Source organism: Moschus berezovskii, chromosome 1 (genome assembly GCF_049115385.1).
Source record: "Moschus berezovskii isolate FMDL1 chromosome 1, NW_MosBer_1.0, whole genome shotgun sequence".
NCBI lineage: Eukaryota > Metazoa > Chordata > Mammalia > Artiodactyla > Moschidae > Moschus > Moschus berezovskii.
The window spans coordinates 90,554,718-90,576,477 of NC_142460.1; the positions used below are offsets into that span (position 1 = coordinate 90,554,718).

Here is a 21,760-nt window from a genome sequence, read left to right on the forward strand (position 1 = left end):
TGGAAAATCCCAGGGACGGGGGAGCCTGGTGGGCTTCTATCTCTGGGGTCACACAGAGTCGGACACGACTGAAGTGACTTAGCAGCAGCAGCCCTCGGGTAAGTGTGTCATTCTTTTGCCATTTCCTAGTTCACATTTTTTAAAAGATGGAATCTAGTTGGCCCTATTCATCTTCTCACGCCAGGCCATGTCCTTTATTCCTGGTCAGCTATTCACTGTCCACGGGCAGATGACCACTCTGGTCCAATCACTTGGATGCAGGATGGAGTGGAGTTTTGTGATAGAAGATGTTGCTGTGTAAGACCTCCCCTATCAGCAGCCCTTCACAGGAAGTTTCTTGTAGAAGGTGTTGTGTCATGCTAGGAATGTCCCTAATCTGCTTAACAGAATGAATACATGGTCAAATCATCAGGGAGGCAGCTGAGAGTAAGGGAAAATAGAATTTAGTAACAAAGAATTTGTGGTTCAGGTTTCAAACTCTAGAACATAATAACTGCATGATGTTGAGCAAGTTACCAAAACTGTCTGAGCTTCAACACCATTTATAAAATGGAGATTTGTGAGGGTTAAATGAAATATGCATGAAAGCACAGAGTCAGTTGTGAAGCACCATACCCATGTAAAGGATATTACCTCTCTAGGCCCTTCCTAAGCACAAAATCTTCTGTTGGTGGGATATTTTGTGTGTATCTCTAAGATGAATATCACTTCTCAGAACATAAATTGCACCTTTGGGTTCAAACGATGATCCCTTTGCTATCTAAATCTGCAGAAATAGCTCAGAGAGATCAAGACTGTTATTGATACATTTTATACATTGCTGACATATACTACCAGGAGTTGGCGATGGACAGGGAAGCCTGGCATTCTGCAGTCCATGAGGTCACAAAGAGTCGGATACAACTGAGCAACTGAACTGAACTGAACTGACACTAGAGTGTTCCTTCAGAGAACATAGGATTTAAGGGCTGGCACCCCTTAGTCTTCTGACCCAAATCTCCTTTATCCACAATTGAAGAACTAAGGCTTAGAGAGGTTCGTTGACTTTCTCAATGTCAGTTGTAGAACAAGAACTCACTCAGTTTCTATTGCTGTGTAACAAATTACCTCAAAGCTTAGCTACTTAAAACAACAAATATTCATTATCTAGGCATTTGCAATTCTGGAATCCAAGAGTGACTTCAAAATGGGTAGTTCAGGCTCAGGGTTTCTCCTGCGATTGTAGTCAAGATGTCAGCAAAGTTGCAGTCTCTAAAGGTCTGACTGGGGCCAGAAGACCTGCTTCCAAGAGAGCTCCCTCACATGGCTGCTGGCCAGAGGCCTCAGTGCCCCACCGTATGGTCCTCTCTCTCAGTGTCCTCATGACGTGGCGGCTGGCTTTCCCTCAAAGCCAGTGGTCCAAGGAGGGCACTACTGTGTTTGTCTCCTGTTTCAGCAGTCACACTTCAGCACTTCCACCACATTCTGTTCACTAGAAGCAAGTCTCTAAGTCCAGCGAGCACTCAGGTGGAGGGAAAGTAAGCTCCACCAACCACTGAAGGGTGGAATATCAAAGAATTTGTGGGCACACCACAGAAGGTTTTCTTTAATATATTAGTTTCTCTGCAAATGAGTTTCCATAAGAGATCAGCTCCCACTACCTACCATTCCCCATTCCCCCTGCCTCCCCATTACTTGATGAGAGGTTAGTCTCATTCAGAAGTAATTAGTGAAGGAGAGATTAATTGATGAGGATACCTTCTCAGGAAAGTATTTTTGCAAGCAAGAAAGAAAAATAAAGAGAAAAAGATATAGGAGAAAGAACATTGAAGGGGAAAAAAACAGAAGCAAGGGTACATTAGATTCTGACTTCATGGGCAGAGTGCTCTCTTAATTCGTGAAACCCTATGTGAACAGAGACTGCATAAAATATGTCTGGGACTGGAGTCTGAAGACACAAAGCTGTCGGGATCTGGATTCCAGTTGCAGAGCATGACCCATGTGTATAAATAGCCCCTATATAAAAATATAAGGATGTTAAATACCATAATTGAGGTACATATACTGTGTACTGGCAACATGTAAGAAAAAAGCAATTATGAGATGGTAGGGTTTTGGAAATTCTTGCAGAAGATATGCAACCACAAAGGGTTTCCACCCCCTCACACAGACTCCCCACACACACCACACACCAGTCCTACACACCCATGCACCAGACTCTCCATACCTTTTGCTTGCTCTCTTTTGCTCTTTAGCACTTAATCACTAACATTCTAACATGCTGCTTATATTACCTTGTTTACTGCCTGCCTCCCCTACAAGAATGCAAACTCCATGAGGTCAGAAGTATTTCTTTTTTTTAGTGCTGACTACAGTCTCTAAAGCGATACCTGGCACATTGTAAGCACTCAGTATACATTTTTGTTGAATGAATCAATTCGGTAATTAATCAGGACATAAGGAAATTGAGCTCAACCATATAGGAGCAGGAGAATGTGGCAGGTGGGCACTGGGGGGCAAGGTGTTCCAGGCAGAGGGGACAGCTGAACAGACACCCTCAGACGGGTATTCAGGATCTGCCACCCACATAGCTGGACCTATGGATTGTAGACTGCTGTGGCAGACGGGAAGGCTAGAGAGGTGGGTGCTAAAGGATGTTGTGAAGAGATTAGGATTTTCTCATGCACAAAGGGGATTTGCTTCAGTTTTATGGCCAGAGGTGATGTCTGTACTCTTTCTCAATGGTCTGGCTGTATTTAAGAATATACATTTCCTGTATTACCTAACATTTTACTTGCTGCATAATGACCAGTAATTCTGACTCTTTTACTATAGCAACAAGCACTTCCTTCTTCATTTTCCCTTTCACCCTATATGAAGGAGTCTTTTATGTTCTCCATCCTTTGCCAGTGAGCCTGAGGTCCACACCAGACCTGGGAAATCCGGTGACATTTGTGGCATATGTGACAGTGGCTTTATGCCTAGAGAATGAATCATGAATTTCTTCCTCTAATTTTCAGCTTCCCTGATGTGTAGGGAGCCTTTCTTTTCTCAAAACCTCATATGCTGAGATTAAAAAAAAAAAAATCCACCTTGCAGCTGCCAGCAGCAGCTGCGTTGAAGTGTGGGAGCCTCACACAGAGACACAGAGCTGTTCCTGGAAGCCCAGCGGGTGAGGACCACTGTTTCCTGCACTTTGCCAGAAAAGGAGCAGCCGCCCAGGGCGAGGTTCCCAGTGTCCTCTGCCCAGAGGCTGGGGCAGGAGGCTGGGTGCCACTGCCATGAGGAGACTGCCACCTGGCCATGGATGTGTCATTAATCTCTGTTCAGCCTTCACTGTTAAGGCAGGAGGGGGTGTGTGCCACACCCCACCCTGATGGAGCTTCTCTGAGGCCCAGAGAGTCCAGCCCTCTCTAGAGGAACATGATTTCAGATAAAGAAGGCAACTACATCTTAACTCTGTGAAATCTCCTCTCACCCCAAGGTCAGAACACAGCCCTGCCCACAGCTGACTTCACAATCAAGAAGGCAAAGACTGAGCACGGGAGAGCTTTTGTCCTAAAGTGTCTCCTTTGTCTCAAACTTTCCTTCAGTCAAACAGAAGAGGCAACAGAAAAACTGGAGAGTGTGCTTTGTCATCAGAAAGGGCACGCAACCCAGAGAGCTCTCATCAGCCACTAACTGAATTTCATTAAAACAAAAACAAAAATGTCCTAAGATAGTTACGATCTAAAGCCATTTTCAAAAGAAGCAAACACCACCCTTGTTGTTCTCATTGACAGCTCAGTGTTACCTTGTCAAAGTCCCTAGCGGTTGCCTGGCAGTGGTGGTTTTAAGCAGTGACTTCACCTGGATCTCAGTATAAATGAGGGTGGTTGTGGTGGTGAGTGTGGAGGGTGAGTGCCTCTGGGGAAATACACAATCAGAACATCTCCTCCCCAAAGGAAACCTTGCATCCTCATGATATGGGGGATGGTCCTAGAGCCCAAAGTGCCCAATCTGGATCCATGTTAGACACAGCTGGCCAGTGGGAGGGAGCATCTCAAAGAATCTTTTGGAGGTCTCAGGCCTAATGAAGGCTTTCCTGGGGAGATAGGAAGCAGGTGGAGGAGACAGTTAAGGAAGGTCTTAGCAGTGGGATGGAGCTGCGAGAATGTGGAGCACATCCTTGCCCATGTGCTGGGAGGATGTATCTGGGGGCTTGGGGCAGGCATTTGAGGACTGCAGGCTAACCTAACTGTAAATCCAGAAGCAGGAGTACTTCATATATATGTGTTGAATGAATGAGTAACTTGAGTTCAGCCTAAAAGGAGAAGAATTTCTACCTTTAATCTACCTTTGACTATCTAAGCAGTTTCTTCCCTGCAGAAACCAAGTTGGTTTAAAGTTGACCAAGACTTTCCAGAAGTCAAAACATTGAGATAGAAGTACCTCTTCATACTTGGGGGAAGAGGTGACTGTTTCTCTATTAGAATCTCTTGCATTGCCGATAGCTGAAGACCCAGGAAAGTGGGGAGTGTTTATGGGGAGCTCCCCTGTTGTGATGCTGAGTATGTGTGTGCTGTCTTACTTGTATACCAGAGTGTTTAGCTCCAGTAGAGTATTCTCTTTTTTGGTCTGAAAAGTGTTAGTCACTCAGTCGTGTCTGAATCATTGTAACCCCATGGACTGTAGCCCACCAGGTTCCTCTGTCCATGGGATTATCCTGGCAAAAATACTGGAGTGGGTAACCATTCCCTTCTCCAGGGGATCTTCCTGACCCAGGGTTCAAACCTGGGTCTCCTGCATTGCAGGCAGATTCTTTATCATCTGAGCCACCGGGGAAGCTCTTTGGTCTGATTTATACGAGTTGACTCACTGAAAAAGACTCTGATGCTAGGAAGGATTGGGGGCGGGAGGAGGGGACGACAGAGAATGAGATGGCTGGATGACATCACCGACTCGATGGACATGAGTTTGAGTGAACTCCGGGAGTTGATGATGGACAGGGAGGCCTGGCATGCTGTGATTCATGGGGTCGCAAAGAGTCGGACACGACTGAGAGACTGAACTGAACTGAACTGATACCAAATACATCCCAAGGTTGACACTACTAACCATTGCTTTAATTAAGAGTTCATTCTCCTCCCTGTGTGCTAACATTTGGGGCCCAGGACCCTCCCACAGGCACACTGCCAAGTTTTCTGTAACTTGCCCAAGTGCCACACCGATTTCCATCTTTTCCTCAGGATATAAGGAAATCTGCTCTCCACCCAAGTGCTGCCACTAGGAACTCTTAGCTAAGGTGGTGTGTGCTCCTATGGGCCATCAATTTCCTCACCAAGTCTGCCCCTCACTTCCTTGATTATTCTGTCCAGGATGTATCTCAGGTCAAGTCAGCCCCTTCTAGCTACTAAACTCCTAATCACAAGGAAAGGGGCACAGTGAAGAAAGAATTCTAAAATTTTAAAAGATATCTAAACTGATTTTTCCTCTGCCTTCTCTGAAACCATGGATGTCTGCTCTCAACCCATATTTGGTATAGTTGATTTATATCTAAAGGAAAAATAGAGTTCCCATCTCACCCCAGTTCTTAGAGGTTCTATGATCTTGACTTTGCATTCTGCCATTAGCTATTAAATCTTAGTCTAGCCCAGATATTCTAACTGGACCTGCAGTTTAGTTCTCTTCCTTAATATTTGACCCCAGCTTCTGTGGCTATCAGAAGGAAGTTGAACTATTCTGACTCTGTTAAATCCTCACTGCTCAGAGTCACGCGGCAGGACAGCACAGAAGGGAATGTTCAGGATTCAAGAGCTCTGCTGTACACCATTGTGCCTGTAGCCAACAGTACAGCTTTGAGCACTGTGCACTTAAAAATGTGCTGAGGACAGGCTTCATAGTAAGTATTCTCACTACAATTAAAAAAAAAAAAAAGGTTGTTGGGGGTACCAGGAAGTAAGTGTGAGTAAGGCTTCAGGGCTGCTGCTCATGTTGTTTTCCAGGGTCTGGGTGCTGATCATACAGGTGTGTTCAGTTTGAAAAAATTCATTGAGCTGATAGATTCACTCTCTCTATGTATAGCATTTAAGAGTTTTAAAATAAAATGATTTCTCTCTCTAAAGAAAAGGGACTGTTGCATCTACACTCAATAAATCAACCAATCACACCAAATAATAATGACAGTAGTGAAAATCACAAGAATAATAGCCATTAACTGGATATCAAGTGCTTCACATGCATTGTTATCTTTAACCAAATGGCAACTCTGTTAATTTCAGTACCTCTATTTCTGATGAGGAACTTAGACAGACCTTGTATTTTCCATTTCCAAGGTAACATAGCTACTCAGTGGTAGAACTTGGATTCACATTCAGACTGCTGAGTTCAAAATCCAGCCTACAAACCACCACGCTGTCCTCCAGTGAAGCCTTAGTCTTATTAGTTCCCTCGCCCTCTGCCCCACCACTCCCTTGCCACCACTACCAACTGAAACACAGTTTCTGGGTTACAGACATTGACATATTTTGGTGGGAAAAGCCAAAAAGCTAAAAATTGTGAGGAAAAATGCTGTGACACTGCAACACTCGCAGTCATTTTGGCTGTTACCAAACCCAGAGCTCTGGTATGCCCATTGTTGAAACAATGCCATAGAGTAGGAGAAAATCGATAAAACGAAGAAGGCACTCTGAAAATTCAGTAACTAAACCAAAAAGGCAAGAGACAGAGTATCAAACACGTCAGTCAGACCACGTTAGTCCCAGGAAAGGGAAAGCATGTTGTGCAGATGACTGCCAAAGAATGTGGGAGAAATGAGATGCAGGGAATCAAGAGCTGTGGGGAAGGCAGGGTCTGCGGAGGAAGAGGGAACTGTCAGTGGGGCTGTCACCCACCCCATCAACAGCTGTCCAGAGGCAGAAATGACCGGTGCCTATCTGGGAAGAGACCAAGCAGAGAACATCTCTGAACAAGTGCTAGAAGCTGGGGCAAACAAGTGAATGGGATGATGACAGGGGCTGTGAAGCTAAGATGAAGCTGGCAGAATTTGAAGGGACAGACATGGTAGAGTTGATATGTATCTAAAATAATAGATTTATGATGCTGGAGCATGGAAGAGTAAATATGAGGAGACACCCACAGAAACTCGGAGGTGGGTGGTGCAGGCCTGGATTAGTGAGGAGCTGTCCAAAAGACAACAAAGAGGTTTTTATAACTTGACAGGGCCAGGTTTCAAATTAGATATAAGGGATGGAGGAAAGGGTCACAAATGACTAGTTTTGTCCAAGGATGTTTTGGAATGGACTGGATGTCCAAGGATGTCTGGATGGACAGGGCGAGAAATCTGGATCTAGTAGCGAAAGGAGCAGAAAAGGAGCGGGAGGGGGACAGGTGTACCGTGTGATGGAAGGGCACATGGCCTGAGAGCCAAGAAGACTGGGCCCTGACACTAATTTTGTGATCACGTCGTGTAACTTGCCCTGGTCTGTGCTTTCTTATATCTAAAATTAGGAATTTAATCCAGCCAACATTTATTGAGCATCTACTGTGTGCCAGGCACTATGCGACCATCTGTCTCCTATTTCCCACATGTGCCCTAAGCAGGGTAAGATCCAGTCTTCTAGTCAAGCAACCCGTGTGTGGCTGTTGCCGTTAGTAAGTCCTGGCTTTTGCTTCCCTCTAGTGGCCACTGTGCGCCATTAGCACTGTTCTTTTTCTCTGTTACTGGAACCCTGATCTAAATTGAAAGTCAGGAACAGAAAACACAATAACGTTTCATGGACCAGAGCACATCTTTAAAAAAAGAAAGAAAGAAAAGTTTTTGTTATCCCTGGTGGCTCAGACAATGAAGAATCTGCCTGCAATGTAGGAGACCTGGGTTGGGAAGATCCCCTGGAGAAGGGAGTGGCTACCCACTCCAGTATTCTGGCCTGGAGAATCCCAAGGACAGAGGAACCTGGCGGGCTACAGTCTATGGAGTCGCAGAGTCAGACACAACTGAGCAACTAACACTTTTTTTGCTCCTCTGTTCCTGGGGCACTGACCTGAATTGAAAGTCAGGAGCAGAGAACACATTAACTCCTAATGGACCAAGGCACATCTTTAAAAAATAATAAATAAATAAAAGTTTTTATAATAAAATTACAAATAACACAAGTTAAAGAGTGGAGATGAAACTAGATCCCAGATCACGGACAGGTAGTAGGGAACAGGTAGTAAGCAGTGTCCAGCAGGGGCATCCTGACAGTTGGTAACCAGGCTGGGAGGCAGTAATGAGGAAGGCACAGTGTCAGGAACCAGACATGAGACATGGTTGGCAGTCAGTCCCAGAGCAAAACCAGCCAACAGCAGCAGATAGAAGCAGAAAGTCCCATTAGGACTCACCCAGTAGTGGGTAAACCTGGGCAAATAGGGAGTATGGGGTCACAGACCAAGACCCAAATTCTCCCTGAAAAGGGGAGGGTAGGACCAGGGATAAGAGGAAATCCTAACAGTGATTCACTGATGGCAAAGACTTGACAACTTTTAGGGAAGCCGTGATGAGACTCTGGGAACCTTCCTATTGCTGCTGCGCTCTCTCTTCGCTGGGCATTTGTTCCAGATCATTCATCTGCAGAGCAGGCATCTGCACAACTGGAGATGCCCAGCGGTGATGGAGCTGAGTGGGCTGGCATCAGAGACAGGCAGGTGCTCTAGGGTCCGCCTGGCTTGTGGGTAAGCAGGAGTGAAGCTGGTATCCACTGTCCCGGCCCAGGGAGGGGCCGGAGCTGATAACAGACAGTTCAGAGCAGACACAATCGCGGCCGTACCCGTGGGGCAGTAGTGAGGGACACTGTTCCTCATCCCTGGACCAGCGCCTTGCGCTTCCCCTGCAGTGCTTGGGTGCTCACATGATGTGTGTTCCCCAGCAGATAGTAAGCCTGGTGAGGGCAGGTCATCACAACCATGCCTCGCTGCTCTGTGCCAGCTCAGTGGCTGGCTGCGGAGTAAGCGAATGAGTGTGGATGCGGTAACTGCACTCCCAAGACTTGGAGCCCTGCCTTTGTGATCTGCTGTCTGTGACCCTGAGCCTGGCATTCCCGCTCGTTGAGCCTCAGTTTCCTCATCTGTAAAGTCAGGGATCCGTGAGAGTCAGATAATGTCTGTGCAAGAGTTTTGTTCTCTGTAAAGGGCCATTCAGATGTGGATTATCATCTTATTCAGCCCCAAAATGAGAAACTAACAGGATGTCTCCTGGCATCTCTTTTGGCCTATGTCACTATGGGTGCTTGCTTTTTGAGTCAAAGCATTGAGAATGTACTTCTTTTGAATGTGAATTTGTAATTCACCCCCACCTGCCAGCCTTCCAGCAGCTGGCTGCTGTCTCTTACATTCTCAGCAAGAACTGAGACAAGCCCCTCTGTCACAGGGTCAACAGGTCACCCCTCATTTAATGAAGATAAAAAGAAAATTCTCTGAGTTAAAATTAAGTCTCAGAGCCCCAAGTAGCGAAAGGGCAGGTGCAGGCTTGAGAAGACCCTGCAGTTCAGATTGGGGTTTGCAGTAGGTTCTGCTTAATAGGCATCAACAGTTTGACTTAACAAGAGACTCTCGAAGCACATGGAAGAAGTATAGCGGTCACTCCAGGGAAGTCAGTGTGTGCCTTGGTCTGCGCTGGAAGACTCCATCTAAGGAAATAGGTTCAGTCCTAATAGGGGCCATGCTATTAGGAGGGACAGTAACATACTGAAGTTTATCCAGAAGAATATGAAGAAAATATTGGAAACCACATGTTCTAGAAGGAATGTTAAAAAAAAAAAAAAAGGAAGAATTAAATCCTCTACTCCCCTGGAACACAGACTGAGAACCATGAATGAAAATTTAAAACAAGGAAAATGTTCTTAAAACCATAGCTCTTCACCAGCAGGGAACAGTATCATAAAGCAGACAGCCAGGTATCTTTAAAAGAATCCAGCCTTGAGTAGGAGGTCAGAGAGAAACCCACAAAGGTACTTGGCTCCTGTGATCTGTCATCCTAGCTGCCTCTCCCAGCTCTGCAACCTCTGCAGCGTGGATCTGAAAGCCCTCCTCCCACACTGACATCACTCCATATATTGAGGCATTCGGTGGGAAAGTGGACTTAGAGCCTTGTGTTATTCTCTTAGAGCAATCACGTCATTAATTAGCAAAGTTTGGTGAAAAGTGTATTGAGCCTAAATTTGAAAACCCAAGTCTGGTCTTGGCTCAACTACCACCTAGGTTGAGATCCTCAGTATTTCCCTGTATGAGTTAAAAGGGTTGCATAGGACTTCCCTTGTGGTCCAGTGGTTAGGAATCCACCTGCCAGTGCAGGGGACATAGGTTTGATCCCTGGTCCAGGAAGATCCCACATGTCACGGGGCAGCTAGACCTGTGTGCTGCAACTACTGAAGCCTGCACACACTAGAGCCTGTGCTCTGCAGCAAGAAAAAAAACACTGCAGTGAGACGCCTGCTCACCACAACTAGAGAGACTAGCTCCTGCTCACCACAGCTAGAGAAAACCCATGCACAGCAACCAAAGCCAGCACAGTCATGAATTGGTTAATTATTTATCTAAAAGAAAAAGAAAGTTGAATAATATCTGACTTAATTCATTTGCTTACTTACTTGTATCCTTTTCAAGCAACAAATGTTTATTTAGTATCTACTGTCTTCCAGACACTATTTTCCTTAGTTAAGTTCCTTTCTTTCTTGGGGAGTTATTTATCTCGTCTATAAAATGAGAGGATTGGATCAGATGAGCCCCCAGATTCCTTTCACCTCCAACAGGCCATAAATCCACCCAACAGTTCCAGCATCATCTCAGTCCACATTTCATTGTTTTAACTAAAAGTTTATCACATAAGAGCCTGATGAATGCTTTGCTAAAATCAAAAACCATTTTGTGGGTTCAGACAGTTCATTTTTTTAATAAAGGGAATGAAGGAATTTATTTTGTATGTATCAAAGGTATATCACATTAAGAGAAACAAAGAAAGTAAAGAGAAATTAAGGAAAATTGGGAAAACAAATGGTAGACATAATACTCATTGAATGCTCGTTGAGGCAAACTTTTTAGTCTTTAAAGTCTGAATATGTTTTTAGTGCACCCTCGTCTTAATGATGGTTTGGGCAAAGAATTCTAGATTGGAAGTCATTCTCCCTCAGAATTGTAAAGAAATTATTCCATTTTCTTTTATGTTCAGTGTTGTTAAAATCTGCTATCATTATGATTCTTGATTTTTGGAGTTTTACCTGACTTTTTCTCCTCTCTGAAAGCTTTTAGGATGCTCTTTTACTGATATGTTCCAGTCCTGTGCTTTAGCGTAGGTCTTTTTAAAAAAAAACAAAAACACAACTAATTACAGCAGGCACTTAGAACACTGTATCAATTTGGCAATTCATGCCCTCAGTCCTGGGAATTTTTCTTTACAATTTATTCCTTTCTACTTTATCTAAATCTTGTTGGATTGATTCTTTAATTGTCTAATTTTTCTCTTATTTTCCTCTACTGGTGTTCTTTATCTACTTTTTGGAAAATTTGAATATATCTCCAACCCATATGGGCTTCCCTGGTGGCTCAGCTGGTAAAGAATCCGCCTTCAATGCAGGAGACCAACCCATATATGAAATGTCTCTTTTGAACGATAATTTTAGTTTCTAAGAGCTCTTTATCATCCTGTAAGTTTTCTCCTTTCTGTAGCAGCCTGTTCTTTTCTCATGGATAAAATATCCTCTTATCTCTCTGAGGACATTATAGTGCTGTTGAAGTTTGTCCTGCCTGCATTTTGTTCCCTCTGAGTTCCTGGTCCTCTTTGTTAATGCCTAGTTTGGTCTCTGTCAGGGAGACTTTTCTGAAAAGTCTGGTAATTCTTAGCTGAATCTTGAGGCACCAAGAAAGCTGACCACATATTCTGTGTAAAAGGAAGGCGCTTATTGACTGGAAGGATTCCCTGTTGGTGGTCTGGCAGGGCACTGCAGCTTTGTGAGGAGGAGTTCCCAGCTGTCGGTTTCTATACACCTTTTTGGTTTCTCCAGTGAAAGAGCCTCAGATGTTTATATTTGATTGCCAGTATTCTGGGAACCAAGAGGGACAAGGATGTGGTCATCTCCTTACTCTTTGTGTAGACATTCAGTGACTTTCAGTTTTTCAGGAAAGTGTGCATTGGGTAGAGGGGGAACTAGGGATCTGTCTCCTTTACAGACTTCCAGCCCATCTTACCTCTTCAGCCCCACCTGTACTCCTGCCCTCCTCGTTGCCTGGTGCTTCCAGTTCCTGAGGCTTTCTGAGGGTCAAGCACGGCTAATTGGAGGGAACTGGCGTGCTGACTTGGGAAACCTTTAAAGGTGTCCACATCACCTTCCCTAGACAGCAAGGGCCAATTCTTCTCGTTGGCTGGGTTTAGGACAAGACCCCATTAAGTTGTTTAAAAAGGAAAAGAAAAAGTATTCATTTACACATTAATTCATGGCATAAGCATTATATAATCATTTACATGCCTATATATTGATATATCTGGCACAATCTATTCCCAGATAAATGCACCATCAAATTGATTTCTCTTTTCCATTTTGCTAGAGCAAACTAACTTTCCCTTCAAATTTAAATAATAATAAATTAATACCTCTGGCATTCATTTTTAAACACTTAGAGAGCTAATTCTGCTCAAGGCACTAAGAGTTTTAAAAATATTTAACAGTATTAGCTCATTTAACACTTACAAGTGTTATCTCAGTTAATCTTATAACAACCTACAAAGTAGGTACTGTGACATATCCCCATTCTACAGATGAGCACACTGAGACCAAGATGTTAAATGACTTGTCCCTGGTCACACAACTGATAAAGGGCTCCAGAGTCCGTGCCTCACCACTACTAGTCTGTGCTGCCTGGGGAGAATCTGATTAGCAGAGCACACAGAAGCTGAGGCTCTGAAATAACAACAGAAGGGAGGGGTATAATCCTACATTCCTGAATATTACCGGAAACCCCACAGGGAATATTCGTGTTCTTTTTCTGTAACATGGGGAAGCTCACAGAGGTAATCTAGTTCACACTGTTTATACAAGGATGTTCCATTAATCTCCAAATAGTAACCAAGCAAAAATGACCTACATGAAAGCAGTAGTTTCTGGTGAATATGCGCAAGAGCCAGGGGTGGTTATGAAGTCTTCCCTGGCATATAGCAGCATGTGTGTCACCGAGGAGCAGGAGGAATGTGAGGTGCTCCTTCTTCCCTCTAGGAAACATCACAGAGGGTGGGGGATGAAGTCCACCCAGAGACTGGGCAAGAGGCGAACAGGCTCCACCAAGAAAGCCTGGACCCAGAAAGGAGAGAGACTGGGAAAGGAAGCGAAAGAATCCGCTGATGACTCAGGGGCAATGGGAGGAGTCACAAATGGTAATCAGCATCAAAGAGGTTTAACAGTCCTCACCAAAGACTCACACCCAGGCCAGACGGAGACGCAGTGCTAAGTAGAGGGGGTCACTGTGAAGTCAGAAAGATGGGAGATTACAGAAACTGGGGTGCAAGGTCAGACACAACTCCATCACACCCAGCTTCATGCTGAGACTGTGCTATCAGATCAAGACTCATGACATTTTTTTCTAGCAGGAATAAGTTTGGTCTTAAAATCTGAAGTAGGATTGAAATGATCATTTGAAAGTTAAGCAACCATTTCAGATAGTTTAAAAATATGCAGTAAAACTTCAGTGCAGCCTCAAAGTTTTGGACAGGACATGACAGCCCTTCCTGGTGCCCATCAAATCACCTGTGACCTCTGTGGTGTGAGAGACAGGTCTAAGGACACCCATCAGGTAGGAATGTTGTTCATGGAGGGAATAAGCAACAGGCTGGTAAAAGAGACTCAAACGTACATCATGAAAAGAACAAAAAACAAGCTACTGGCGGGGGAGTGATAGTCATCTTAGAGAAATCAGGGACTCTGCTAATAGAGAAAAAAGTCGTTTTTACATTTTGATCAGTAAAAAGGGTCTAGAACAAAAGGCCTGCTTTACCCTTGGGAACTAGTTAAAGAAAGAACCTGATCATAGCTTTATTTTCTTTGAGGATAAGCATAGCTCAGCTCAGTGGAGAGGAGGACATCTGAAGTGCTGGGAAAGTCAGTGCGCTAGCTGCCTGATGGCAGATCATGGGGCAACTCCAGAGTGAAGCTGCAGGTGTAAGAGGGTGAGGCCCAGTAACAGTGTTCACGGACAGACAGCTGGCAGTGGGAGAGAGCAGGTGGTTAAAGGCGGCAAAGAGGGCCCGGGAGGCTGAAGAAATTACGAAAGTAATCCAAGTCTAGAGCCATGAAATGGGAGGATGGGGCAAGGGGAGGGATAGATGCATCAGAGAAGTAAGAATGAGAGCTGCTTAGGCGGAAGGCTTGCATACTCAGGAAGGAGAGGTTGTTCAAGGAACTGATCATTAAAAGCAAAGTCATCTTTAAAATAAGTCAGTTCTGGGAGACGTAGATACTGAGGAAGAGAGAGTGTGTCCAGACAGCTGCCTCGTCTCTGAATGGCCCTCCTTGGGGAGGAGTCAAGAGGCCAAAAGACAAGTCCAGAGTGGAGGCAAAGAGGGTAAATGGGCAGTGGTTTTCCAGCTCCCTGCATGTCTCCATGGCTAGTCAGTCAAGCAGGGGAACAGCTAAAAGATAGGCTGTATGTGGCAGCTTTGTGTTAGGAAAGCACAAAGGGGTCGTCTCTGACAAGGGAGTGTTGGAAATGAAGCCAGATGGGAAAAATAATCTGCAAGCCTAAAAGGAAAGTTAGAAAACAAACATGCTGAGAAATATAAAATAAAAATCTAAAGATTTGCAAAGGAAGACCTTAAAAAGTTCTTAATTGCCTGTGAAGAAGAAACTAAGTGAAAACAGGAATTGTTCTTTGCAGCATTTTCTGTAACAGGCTGTTAGATAAAGCTGTTTAAGTTCCTAGGACTGGAGATTTAGCTGAGGCAGAGAGGTGGGAACTTCCCAAATGTGCCACTTGCTGCAAAGGCAGTAAGAAACCATGAGGATGGGGACACAGCCACTGGTCCTTGGGAAATGAGAGGAGGAGGAAGAGAAAATAACGGTCATGCGACTCTGTGAGTCAGGAGACACCAGAACTGGTCAGAAAGAAATATATACACATGAACTTTTCTGTGGAACTGATAATTTAGTATTTGTGAGGGATTTGGGCTTATTGGTTAATGAACCCTCTGTGTAGGGGCTTCCCGGGTGGCTCAGAGGTAAAGAATGTGCCTGCAGTATAGGAGATGGAGGAGTCAAGGGTTCGAACCCTAGGTCGGGAAGATCCCCTGGAGGAAGGCATGGCCACCCACTCCAGTATTCTTGCCTGGGAAATCCCACGGACAGAGGAGCCTGGAGGGCTCATAGGACTGCAAAGAGTCAGACATGATTGAAGTGATGGAGCACGCACACACACTCTGTGTAATTAATGTTCAGATGGTGGTGAGAAGCATCTCAGTCCAGAAAGTGTAAGGCACAAAGCCTGAGTGAATGACTTTAAGAATTGCAAGGAAGCACCTTAAATATGCAAAGGTTCCTCAGCGATCTCTTGGCCCCTGTGCCTTTGACCCTCCCCGTATCAACAGGGGCTCTTAGAACTTTTCAGTACTAATTCCACTGTGGGTTTTCTGAAGCAGTGTTTCTCAATTGTGAACCCCAAATCTGTGCACCCTAAAATTTCCCCGTGGCTCTAGGAAGAGGACAAGGGATTGTTTGGGGGGCAGCCATGCCTAACCACTGCCTCATCCATTTCTCCTAATTCCCTCCATTGCCACTCTTTGGAATTCCCTTATTGCCATGGGGATGGGAACCCTGTGTAGTAATCTCTTTGACTAGGCCATTGAGGTGAGAGGAACCAGGTTATCAGCCCTGTATTTGACTCAAGTGGATTTGGCTGGATCTGGAGAAGGAAATGGCAACCCACTCCAGTGTTCTTGCCTGGAGAATCCCAGGGACCGGGGAGCCTGCTGCCGTCTTATGAGGTCACACAGAGTCGGACACAACTGAGGTGACTTACCAGCAGCAGCAGCAGAGCGTCACAGAAATGCCTTTCCTTCATCTTCACATCCTCATTTCTGGACTGTCGGCCTGCAGGAGGCAAACAGCACCACTAGAACTGGATTTTGAACTGTAGAAGCACACAGCGTGGCTCCATCCTCTTAGCCAACCCTGGTCCTCTCCCTGCTGGCGGGTGGGTCTGGCTGTAACTTGCCCTTGGGGGCAATGGGCCTTGTGTCTGGTGCCCTACTGAGCTGTTTGCAGCCAGAGCTTCACGCCCCCTTTGCCTTCCTTCAACAGTCTGCAGAGGGCCACACCCAGCCCTGAAAGGTTACAGATTAGGTCTGAGGCCCCGTGCACCCTGGCCCCAGGAAAGAACCTGAGCTGCTGAGGGTGGCACAGAGGAGAACGCCTCAGAGGCATAGAAACTCAGTGACGGAGTTACTGAGTTAAGGAAGTGTCATGGTCACCTAGCCCAGAATCCTACAAATGGTCCATTAGTAGAAAGTGCAATCGACCTAGTGGGATGCCACCAGCAACTGAGAGGGGAAAAAATTAAATAGAATATCAGAGTAAAATTTGTGTTTCAGTGATACAGTTATTCATATGTAGTATAAACTGGTCAAGAATTTCAATCCAAAAAGCTTAGAGACCTGATGTAGGGCAGGCACCCTGAGAGACCCAAGAGCTCAGGCCACTGATGTCTTCTCCCTATGTGCCCCCCACCCTCTCCAACCACAGACATACCTGAAAATGTGTGACTTGCCCTGTGGTATGTGGTTTAAGGAGCAAGGGATTTGTAGTCGAGGTCTGGGTTCAAGCCCAGCTGAGTGACTATGGGAAACCACCGAGCAGTGTTTCTCAAATAGTAGACCAGGGAATCCCCTTTCCAGAATCCTGAGTTTCAGGAGGAGGCCTGGAGGTTCCTTGTTAAAAATACGCATTTCTGGGTCCTAATCCAGGAGCAAGGGAGGGAACAGCTAGAGCATCTACATTTTCAATAACCTCCCTAGGTGATCTCTATGCACTCTCAATGTTCCAACCACTGATCTGGACATTTCTGAGCTTAAATTTCTTGATGTAAGAAATGACAGTGGAGTGGATAACATACGTGAAGGTACTTTACACACTGTAAGAGCACTCTTCAGACTTGCGGTGTTTCCATTCCACAACAGCCTTCTCTGAATGGCACTTCGGAGAAGATAACACCAGGTGAGTGGGTAGTGGCGTCTGTGCACTTAATGGGACCAGGAGAGTCAAATGGAAAAAATGAACCAAAACCATGCTTCTTTCTTCTTGTCTCTTTCCACCTCCCACCTTCTGTCCTACACTTTCTCTTCTTGACCTAACCCTGATGGCACAACCATGCCCATCCATGGAAATGTGTTTAGAGTGGACTCCGTGCTTTGTGATTGGTAATGATGCGTATTGCAGCTATGAGTCTGATATGTCATGTTAACCTTTTCGAACCCTCTGTAACATTCAAGTTCTTTTAATCGAAAATTCTCACAGTCCTGAATGCTGAGCTTTTAACCCTGGGGGGACTGTTGATTCCCGCCTCACAGTGCTTACCTATGCCATTCAGCAGAAGCCTCTCTGGATGTGGTAAAATTCACAGCTACCCAACAGGTCTAGACTAGTGCATCGCTGTAGCTGCTGGCACTGACAGTGCAGGCCCTGGAGGCTTAAAGATGTGCAGACTGAAGGTGAGGTCCCTGGAGATAATAGGGAGCTTCCCCCTGAATCTTAGAGAACAGGCTGCTGAGCTGGCCCCTGGGTCTCCTGTTCCTTCCCTTCGCCCCCTTCTTACCCTACCCCTAAGTGCAGCAGCTCTTCTAAGAGGTAGGCTGTGTGCTGAGTTCCAGAAGACAAATGAATAACGAACAGTTTCTCTCGGTGAGAGTGATAAGTCTCAGTGTTCATCTAGTAGAGGGTGTTCCTGTCGCAGGGTCTCTCTCCCCAGTTTTATTGATTCTGCCCCAGGAATGGTGGCAGGCCTAGCGGGAAGAAGGCTGGGGCACTAAAGCTGGCTCTTAAGGGAGATGAGCCCGTTCTTCTTCTCTGCCCGTCTTCCCCCTGCTCCCCAGTGGCTGAGCAAGCAGATGAGTCTGTTCTCCTTCCAGGTGAACAGTCTCCTGTGTCTGCCATTGAGTTGAGGGCCTGTTCTCTTTAATATCTCTGCTGCTGCTGCTGCTAAGTTGCTTCAGTTGTGTCCGACTCTGTGCAACCCCACAGACGGCAGCCCACCAGGTTCCCCCATCCCTGGGATTCTCCAGGCAAGAACACTGGAGTGGGTTGCCATTTCCTTCTCCAGTGCATGAAAGTGAAAATTGAAAGTGAAGCCGCTCAGTTGTATGTGACTCTTAGTGACCCCATGGGCTGCAGCCCACCAGGCTCCGCCGTCCATGGGATTCTCCAGCAAGAGGACCGGAGTGGGCTGCCGTTGCCTTCCCTGTTTATATCTCTAGTGCCGACATTTTATGCTAATGGCTGCAGCATGGGGTGGGGATGAGGAAGGTGGCAGGAATGAGAAGGAAGGGAGGTCATCTCCATTCTTCCCAATATCAGTTAGAATCAAGCGAGAGTGAGTGAGTCAAAAATGATGCCAGAAGAGTGTGAGGGCCAGGAGTGCAGCCAGGCATGGGGCAGAGGAGCCCTTGGAAGAAGAAGAGGGACAGACTAGGGCCAGGGTTGGAGGGCATGGTTGGCTGGAAGCTTGTTAAGGAATAATGAACTAACTCCCATGCTACAAGAAGGAAATAGAAGCAAATCCCGGTTCTGGGTAGGTTCCAGACTGTCACTGCAGCTAGAGTGAACGCCTGAGTAATTGAATAACACTGTTTTAATTTCTTATTTTTTTGTTTTCTTCTTCCTTATTTCTTTTCCTTTTCCCGACTCCTTTTCCCATCTTCTACCTTTTCTCCTGAATCTCTTCCTATTTCCCTTCCCCCTCTCCTCTGCTCTCATGCCTACTTTGTCCCCTTTGCCACCCGCCCACCCACCCGTCTCCTTCCCCCATGCCCTCGTGTTTTACTGCACCCCCACTCACCCCCAAAAGCTCTCTGGCGGCTGTGAGTTGACCGTGGTGCTCCAGGACTTCAACGCAGGCCACAACAGCGAGCTGAGCATCCAGGTGGGACAGACGGTGGAGCTGCTAGAGCGGCCGAGCGAGCGACCGGGCTGGTGTCTGGTCCGAACCACGGAGCGGAGCCCCCCCCAGGAGGGCCTGGTCCCCAGCAGCACCCTGTGCATCTCCCACTCCCGAAGCAGCGTGGAGATGGACTGCTTCTTCCCCCTGGTGAAAGGTAGGATGAGGACCAGAGGCCACTGGAGATGTGGCCCACTTGCTAGAAGAGCATCATGGCGCTCACTTGTCTAAGAACCTGTTTTGACCTGTGGGAGTTTTCTGGGACCCACTTGTGAAGGGAGTCCATTGGGAGCTTAAAAAGAAAGATCTATGGAACAACCATGTAACTTTGGGAAAGAATCACTTAATCTTTCTGAATCATTTTCATCTTAAAAGTGAAGGCTAACTTAGATGACCCTTAGGATCCCTGGTAGGTCAGTCGGTACACAATGCACCTGCAGTGCAGGAGACCCACATTCGATCTCTGGGTTGGGAAGATCCCCTGGAGGATACTGACAACCAGTATTCTTGCCTGGAGAATCCTATGGACCCAGGAGCCTGTCAAGCTACAGTCCATGGAGTTGCAAGGGTCAGACACGACTTAACGACTAAACCACCAAGATCTCTTCTAACAATCCCATAGTATCGCCCCACAGCCCAATACCTAGATTCCCTTCTCCACTGACCCCTCCCCCTCCGCAGCTGCTGCCAGCTCCCTGGCCCCTCCTACCCCAGTGCTCACGGTTCGCAGAAGACTGAGCAAACCTGGGGGTAACACCCAGCACCAACCAGCTGAGTATGACCTTCCCCTCAGCCCTGCCAGGTTCGGAGACACTCATTTATGTGCCTCTTACGTACAAATTACTGGAGCCTTGGCTTCTGTTTTGTATAAGCTTTGTATTCTTCCACTTGCTTGTTTATTCACTGTCTCACACCAGGGAGACTGAGCCCCTGAAAACAGTGATTCTCCAGACGAGGGGAGTCGCTTTACTGGCAGCATCTTCATCTCCTGAGAACTTTTAGGAATGCAAATTCTCAGACCCCACTCCAGACCTTCTGGGCCAGAAATGCTGGGGCGGGGCCACAGTCTGCATTTTAATAAGTCCCTGGGGACACTGACGCACACTCAAGTACCAGCGCCTCTGACTCCAGAAGTCAAGGCTGTCAGGGCCTTGAAGTCACTCGTTTTACATTGAGGACACTGAGGCCCAGAAAACAGCAGAGTTCTTTTAATTCTGAGCTTCTTTTTGTCACTGGTCAGACATCTACCTCAGGGTTTCCGTGCAACCCTGTGCTAGGTATTTATGGAATGGGAAGAGGGAAGGACCTGATTCTGTTGGGAGGCAGGGGTAAGGGTCACCACGGAGAGCTGTTGATGCTACTGACTAATGAAATTGTGATGTTTTCATTTCTGGAATTCCATCGGGTCCACCTCTAAAACCTGACTTCCTCCTCTTGTCCACAAGGTGGCGCTAGCAGGCTGCATTATTGGTGCTGCCTGGTTCGTCCAAGGGCCTGGAGCGGGTAGAGGTGGTTTCCATCCAGAGAATGGCAGCTAAAAGCTAATTCACCTCACTCCACACACACACACACACACACACCCCTACACCTGTAATTCACCTCACTCCACACACACACACACACACCTGTAATTCACCTCACTCCACACACACCCACACACCTGTAATTCACTTCACTCCACACACACACACACACACACACACACACCTGTAATTCACTTCACTCCACACACACACACACACACACACACCTGTAATTCACCTCACTCCACACACACACACACACACACACACCTACACCTGTAATTCACCTCACTCCACACACACACACACCCCCCTGTAATTCACCTCACTCCTCACACACCCCTACACCTGTAATTCACCTCACTCCACACACACACAAACACACACACACACACCCCTACACCTGTAATTCACCTCACTACACACACACACACACACACACACACACCCCTACACCTGTAATTCACCTCACTCCACACACACACACACACCCCTGTAATTCACCTCACTCCACATACACACACACCCCTGTAATTCACCTCACTCCACACACACACACACACCCCTGTAATTCACCTCACTCCACATACACACACCTACACCTGTAATTCACCTCACTCCACACACACACACCTACACCTGTAATTCACCTCACTCCACACACACACACCTCTGTAATTCACCTCACTCCACACACACACAGACACACACCCCTGTAATTCACCTCACTCCACACACACACACCCACCCACACCCACACACACACACCTGTGTCCCCCTCCCCCAGTGCAGCCATCACCCGCGTTTCCCTCTTTGCTCTCAATCAGGAAGCTGTGTGCCATCTGTAATTGCAGGTGTAGCTCCTCGGTCCTCTCAAGTGGTCACTAGAGAATCTGGTGGTTTTGGGGAAGGGAAAAGCAGGGGATCTCAGGTTCTACTTGAAATCTCACCACAGGGGAACCTGGGACACAAAGTGGTTAGAATTGTGTGGGTGAAATGAAGTAATATATGCAAAACACTTAGAACAGTGCCTGGCACTCAGTACATGTTAGTTGTCAGGATAAGTTATAGTTATTATATCACTTCCACAAATTATTCAGCAAAATGACTGAAAACTC

At 46.4% G+C, this 21,760-nt stretch overlaps 1 protein-coding gene across 12 annotated transcripts in view; it reads left to right on the forward strand.

Annotated features, from left to right (window-relative positions):
• Positions 1-21,760, forward strand: part of KALRN (kalirin RhoGEF kinase) — a 671,338-nt gene that overhangs the window by 515,834 nt on the left and 133,744 nt on the right. For all 12 annotated transcript variants that reach the window (XM_088837656.1, XM_055396730.2, XM_088837661.1 and 9 more), the window contains exon 34: positions 19,030-19,276. In XM_088837656.1, coding sequence (XP_088693782.1) covers positions 19,030-19,276 — 247 coding nt within the window. The remainder of the gene's footprint in view (positions 1-19,029; positions 19,277-21,760) is intronic.